This window comes from Rhamphochromis longiceps, linkage group LG20 (genome assembly GCF_057381845.1).
Source record: "Rhamphochromis longiceps isolate RC_006_pf linkage group LG20, R_longiceps_female_GT1.1, whole genome shotgun sequence".
Classification (NCBI taxonomy): Eukaryota; Metazoa; Chordata; class Actinopteri; order Cichliformes; family Cichlidae; genus Rhamphochromis; species Rhamphochromis longiceps.
This window is the reverse complement of record NC_140576.1, coordinates 38,477,847-38,483,846: the sequence shown is the minus strand read 5'-3', so window position 1 is coordinate 38,483,846 and position 6,000 is coordinate 38,477,847. Positions and strand designations below refer to the sequence as shown.

At 54.2% G+C, this 6,000-nt stretch overlaps 1 protein-coding gene across 3 annotated transcripts in view; it reads left to right on the top strand.

Annotated features, from left to right (window-relative positions):
• Positions 1-6,000, top strand: part of lama5 (laminin, alpha 5) — an 81,164-nt gene that overhangs the window by 45,405 nt on the left and 29,759 nt on the right. For 2 of the 3 annotated variants that reach the window (XR_014909001.1, XM_085393154.1), the window contains exons 19-34: positions 69-121; positions 311-416; positions 484-583; positions 814-970; positions 1,492-1,630; positions 2,141-2,274; positions 2,478-2,581; positions 2,710-2,863; positions 2,935-3,098; positions 3,202-3,310; positions 3,387-3,683; positions 3,889-4,015; positions 4,539-4,678; positions 4,798-4,913; positions 4,995-5,203; positions 5,462-5,663. Coding sequence is in view for 2 of the 3 variants with exons in the window: in XM_085393154.1 (XP_085249280.1) it covers positions 69-121; positions 311-416; positions 484-583; positions 814-970; positions 1,492-1,630; positions 2,141-2,274; positions 2,478-2,581; positions 2,710-2,863; positions 2,935-3,098; positions 3,202-3,310; positions 3,387-3,683; positions 3,889-4,015; positions 4,539-4,678; positions 4,798-4,913; positions 4,995-5,203; positions 5,462-5,663 (2,311 nt within the window). In the remaining variant the exon portion in view is untranslated. Of the gene's footprint in view, positions 1-68; positions 122-310; positions 417-483; positions 584-813; positions 971-1,491; positions 1,631-1,900; positions 2,031-2,140; positions 2,275-2,477; positions 2,582-2,709; positions 2,864-2,934; positions 3,099-3,201; positions 3,311-3,386; positions 3,684-3,888; positions 4,016-4,538; positions 4,679-4,797; positions 4,914-4,994; positions 5,204-5,461; positions 5,664-6,000 lie in introns of all 3 variants that reach the window. The other variant, XM_085393155.1, reaches the window with a different exon arrangement.

Sequence of the window (6,000 nt, the reverse complement as noted above, 5' to 3'; positions counted from 1 at the left end):
TTCGGTCCTCACAAAGATAGCTAGACAGGACCACACACACAGAGTAACCTGAGGTTGTTTCTCTGCAGACTGTGAGTGTAACGTGGCGGGGACGGTGAGCGCCGTGGCCGAGTGTGCTCAGGTGAGTCAGCTGACCTCAGGTAACCTGTGGTGTTAGTGAATGTTTGTTCACTGATTGGTCGGTGAGCGGTTGCAGGAGGTCGCTGCCTGTTTGGGTTTTTTTTTCCTGTATTCGTTCCCTTTCTCTAATAAAGTCCTGGCTGCTGCTGTTGTCATGCTAATGGTTGAGATGGTTTGTTGGTGTGTGCAGGAGAGCGGTCAGTGCCACTGTAAGCCCAACGTCTGCAGCGGAACCTGCTCCACCTGCAAAGATGGCTTCTTCAACCTGCAGGAGAGCGACTACTTTGGCTGCCGGGGTGAGCGGTGCTCTGAGCACTCAGGTACAGGTGTGCTGTTTCAGCTGTTAACCTGTTGTTTTTTCAGGGTGTCAGTGTGACATCGGTGGCGCCGTGGGTCCTTCGTGCGGCGAGAGGAGCGGCCACTGTCGCTGCAGACCCAGCGTGGAGGGGCCAAAGTGTAACCTGTGAGTTCAGCACACCTCAGACAGATTTCAGGAAGTTTAACTGCAGTGAAGCTAAGTTAGGACTCCATTTCCCATAGTTCTAGTCTCCTGTAACAGACAGATGTGGTTAAATGTAGAGATGTCTGTCGTTGCCTCGGGTCGTCACGGCCTGAGTTTCTGTAGTTCTTCAGTCCGTGTTTCATCCCAGCATGCCTGTGCGTTTCACTTCATTGAACTTCCTGTGCCGGCAGACCTCGTCCGGATCACTACTTCCCTGACCTCCATCACCTGAAGTTTGAGATTGAGGAGGGAAGCATGCTGGACGGCCGGCCGGTGAGATTCGGCTACAACCCCCAAGAGTTCCCCAACTTCAGCTGGAGAGGTTATGCTCAGATGTCCCCAATTCAGGTAGGACCATAACCTTTGACCTTTTCTGTTGGCCACACCCCTAATGGTGCAAACTCGATTGTAGAGAAGATTATCCACCAAACACTGACTCAGTGCTGCCTCTGCTGGACGGCAGAGGAACAGCAGACACACATGAGCTGTAGGATGTTTTTCTTCCTTATTGGAAGGATCTGATTGACGTTGTTTAAAATAATGTGTGAGTGTGTGCAGTTATTGTGTAATTATGTTACTGTGGCCCAGCTGCATGTTGTTGGGACATGTCGCAGGACTGCGTCTCAGCTCTTGCATGCATTTCAAATGTTTGCTTCCTGTCCCGTGTGAGCGTAGCAGACAGACTGTATTATGTCGCTTTGTCCTGGTTTCTGTGTCGGTGTTTTCTGTCGTCTCTGCCTCCTTTACTCAGCGTCTCTTTTGCTCTTCCTTCTCCTGCCCCTCGTCTTCCTCCTTCTCTTTCCTCCGCTCTGTGCGCCTCCTCTGATCCTCTACTTTGCTCCTCGTCCTGCTCTCTGCTCCCTTGGTAGTCGAAGGTGTTGGTGTCGGTGTCGGTCGACTCTCCGGACGTCTTCTTTGTGGTGCTGCGTTATGTTAACCGGCGAGGTTCGGATGTTTGGGGCCGGATGACGGTCGTGGAGGACGGCCGGAGCCACCACTGCGGGAACTGTAAGTGCTGGGAGGGGACTCTGTGTTTCCATGGCAGCGCAGGAATCAGGAGAGGTGGGAAGTCTTCTTACTCTCTCTCGATTTCCTCGCGACGCTTCGGTCTCTGCGCTTCGGCTGCGTTTGGCTGCTGGTGGTGGCGGCGCCGTGTCTTTCCTCAGGGCCACAGATCAGTGCAGGTTTCAGGGATTTGAGGACAAATGTTGATCTTGTCTGCCCTCCAACCTCCCTCTCCCCTCCCTCCTGTCCTCTGTTTGGACGATGTCCTCGTAGACTGCGGTGAGGCTTCAGGTTTATATGAGCGAGGCAGACGTCTATCTGACTCGTTTCATCCTCAGATACATAAGCTCTGAGGGCACCACCACCAAGGGTAAAATAACAGCCTATCAGGGCAGCCGCAGAGGTAGGTTCTCCACCAATCGCATGAAAGTATCAGTAGAAGTTGAGTAGCAGAGCAGCAGAGGGGAGGAATGCGTGTTGTGCTCATTCCTAACGTCTCGGTTTGTGTCCAAGGCTCCGAACAGTCCAAGCCGATCGTCTTCGCTCCCAGCGTGGAGCCGACCTTCGTCAACGTTCCCTTTGTGGAGCCCTTCGTGCTGAACCCGGGAACCTGGACCGTGGTGATCGAGGCGGAGGGAGTCCTGCTGGTGAGACGCAAACACGTGCAAATACACAGGTGGTGACAAATCATGGCTCAGCTGTTTGTAATTCTGAGAATGAGGCTGTGTAAGCTGCTGCTGCACACCTGTAAACCACTTTGCAACCCACCGCCACCCCAGTGAGGAGGCCTCCGTGCTGCTCCCCTCACCACGTGTGCACAGGGAATGACTTTTGCTGCTCTATCCTGCAGGATTACCTGGTGCTGTTGCCCAGCGCCTACTACGAAGCTCCCATCCTGCAGATCAGAGTGAGCGAGCCCTGCACCTACAGCCCCGCCCCCGACGCCAGCCAGAAGTAAATACGCTCACGTCATTCATCTTTTGTTAGTGGTTCTGTAGCGTCGTGTTTACACACATCCCTGGCGCGAGCCCGGAGGGAGGAGCAGATGTTTAGATGCGTTGATGTGTGTGTCTCTCTCTCAGCTGTCTGCTCTACAAGTACCTGTCTCTGGACTCCTTCCCCTCCATCTCGGGCAACGATGCCAGCTGCCGCAACGACAACCACCTGCCCCGCCCCTGCCCGACCGAGAAGGTTTCCCCGCGTCACCCCGACATGGCCGTCTGCAGCGGTTTGGATGTAAGACAGCCGTGAAATGTGTCCACAGGTGAAACGTGCAGGTTAAATTAACGTCTTCGGTTTCTGCGCAGATCAGCGTCGAGCTGCGAGGGCGCCTCTCGTCTCCGGGCGACTACGTCCTGGTCCTCGAGTATTCCAGCGAAGAAGAGCTTCCTCAGACGCTGTCCGTCACTGTCAACGTGCCGGGAGCGAGAACGCACCGACACAGAGTCACCTTGCTGCAGTGCAGATACAGGTAAGCTGCAAGGCTCCTCCCCCCACTACAGAGAAGGACGTGTTTGAAAGCGCGCTGCCTCATGCTAAGTCATTTAAATGTGTGTGCGTGCGTGCGTGTGTAGCTTCCTGTGTCGAGTCGTGGCTGTCGACGAGCGGAACAGAGTGGCGGTCTTCTCCCTCTCCTCAGACGCAGAGATCCAGCTGACCGCTGACCGAGCCACCTTCTTCCTGGTGAGAGTCACTCTCGCATCACATGATCGGTCACCTGATCAGCTCGATCCTAATGCGTGTTGCACATGTGTTTCAGCACAAAGTGTACCTGGTGCCCAGACAGCAGTTCAGCATGGAGCACGTAGCCCCGCGCGTCCACTGCATCAGCATGCACGGACACTTCTCACCTGACAGCTCCTCCTGCGTCCCCTCACGCTTCCTGACCCCGTCAGACTCTCTGTTCCTGAAGGAGGGCCAGAGCTCCTCCACCCTGCAGGAGCCCGCCTCCCCTGCTGCTGCGCCTCCTCTGAGAGAGGAGCCAGACTGGATGGGATTGGAGAGACCGCCGTTCGGAGCGGAAAACACCGACCACGTGCGGCTGGACTCGCTGCAGGTACTGATGGTGATGGGGCGTGTTGTTGGGGGGTGTTTAGTTTAGATATGCGTGACGTCGCACGCGATCCGTTTTTATCTCAGGTGAAACATAACGGAGTTACAGAACCCGACTGAGACGTGCACACATTTTAAAGGATCGATAAAAATCCCACGAATGTGTCTGACACCGTAATCATTCCTCTCCCGTCGCCTCCTTTACCCAGAATGCAGTGATGTACTCTGCCCGGGTCCATGCCCTCGGCCGCTACGTTTTCATCCTCCACTACCACCAGCCTCTGCACCCCACCTACCCCGTACAGGTCTTCATTAACGGGGGGCGGATCTGGCAGGGTAAGGACACAGTCTGATCCTGGATCTGCTGCATCACCGTCAGTGATGACAAGCTAGTCAGGTTATTCTCACCACAGACTGTATATAAAAGATGGACATAAACCTGTGGCTGGAGTTTGAGGCTCAGTTTTCAAAGCTGTAATGAAACATGTTCAGACTGCATGTGCATCACACACACAGCGATACCTGCTAATCAGTAACATCCAATCAAAATCATGAATCTCACTGTGCATCAAAACTGGAGCTCCGCCCTGTTATTGGTCACATGATGTCACTAAAAATGCTCCTGAAGGCTCCAACAGCACAAACAGGCCCAGAGGTCAGGTGAAGCTAGCAGACAGCTAGCAGCTACAGCCGCCTGTCAGTAACAGAGGCCACGCCCCCAATAATGCAAACTTTTAGGCTTAAAATAATTTAGAAGCCTGTGGGACTGACTCACTGCTGCCTCTGCTGGGCATCAGAGGAACTGCAGCTTCTGGTGCTGGGGGCTGATGATTGGCTCTATTTTGTTCCTGTTTCTCAGGACACGTCAACGCCTCGTTCTGTCCTCACGCTTACGGCTGCCGTGACGTCCTGGTGTCGGAGAATCAGATCATTCTGGATGTGACGGACCACGAGCTACTCGTCACGGTGCAGATACCTGCGGGGAAGACGCTGTGGCTGGTCAGTGTCGCTGCTCTGCATCACAGCTACGCTTGATGCTGCAGAATGACGTTCAGGGATAGTTTTTTCCTTTGAGGTGGAGATGAGGCAGCAGCTGACGTTCTTCCTCGTGTCTGCAGGATTACCTGCTGGTTGTTCCTGAGTCGAGCTACAGCTCCAGCTACCTGAGCGAGGAGCCGCTGGACAAATCCTACGACTTCATCAGACTCTGCGGTCAAAACAGCTTTTACATCAGGTGAGCGGGTGAAGATGCTGGGCAGTAGTTTAGCGTGTTAGCGTCATCCCCACAGGTGTGAACTCTTCCTCTCTCCCGCAGTCCCTCCTCCTCGCCGTTCTGCCTCAGCTCGGCCATATCTCTGTCAGCCTTCGTCAACAACGGCGCGCTGCCCTGTGCCTGCCACGAAGTCGGAGCTGAGAGCGACACCTGCGAACGCTTTGGCGGTCAGTGTCGCTGCAGGCCCAACGTGATTGGACGAGACTGCTCCACGTGTGCCACGGGTTACTGGGGATTCCCCAACTGCAGACGTGAGTGTTCGCCTGAACAGATCATTCACCATCTCACCTTTCCTGTATTTTCAAGTCGTCTTTAAGCAGAAAAATGGAACAACTGAAGTGTGCAGACGAGTGTAAGGCTGCGCGATGAAACGCTGCAGGGACGGCGTCCGAGATTCACACTTATTTATTCATAAAACTTTTATTTTGCTGTGAAGAAGGCGCGTGGGGTTTTTCCTGTCTCGCTCCCTTGTGTTCCTGCTCTCACTCACCTTCCCGTGTCACCTGCAGCCTGTAACTGCGGTTCGAGGTTGTGCGAGCCGGTGACGGGGGACTGCATCTGCCCGCCGAGGACCGTCCTCCCAGAATGCACCGAGTGCGAGCCTCAGACGTTTGGCTGCCACCCGCTGGTGGGCTGCGAGGTCTGCAACTGCTCTCACGCTGGCATCATCGCGCCCGATGTGAGCTGCGACACGCTCAGTGGGCAGTGCAGGTAAGACGAACAGGAAGCGACCTCAGGACAAAGAGGGGTTGTGTGTGTTTGTCTCGCTCCGGTGGCTGTGTGCTCTCTGAAGCTGCCAGGTTTAAACTTTCCGACTGCCTGATCCTCTGCAACATTTCTTTGTGAAGTTTCTATAATTTTACAAACTACGAGGTTTTTTTGGATAGCTCAATTTCAGATTGATACCTCTCTCGTGTCCGTTATGCACGTTTTCACCACCAGGGGGCAGATCAACTATGTTGCTGCCATCTCATGTGCAATATCTCAGTCTTTCCTTGTTCTGTGCAACATTTTGGTCTCAGTGGAATTACCATCCCCACCCCAAATG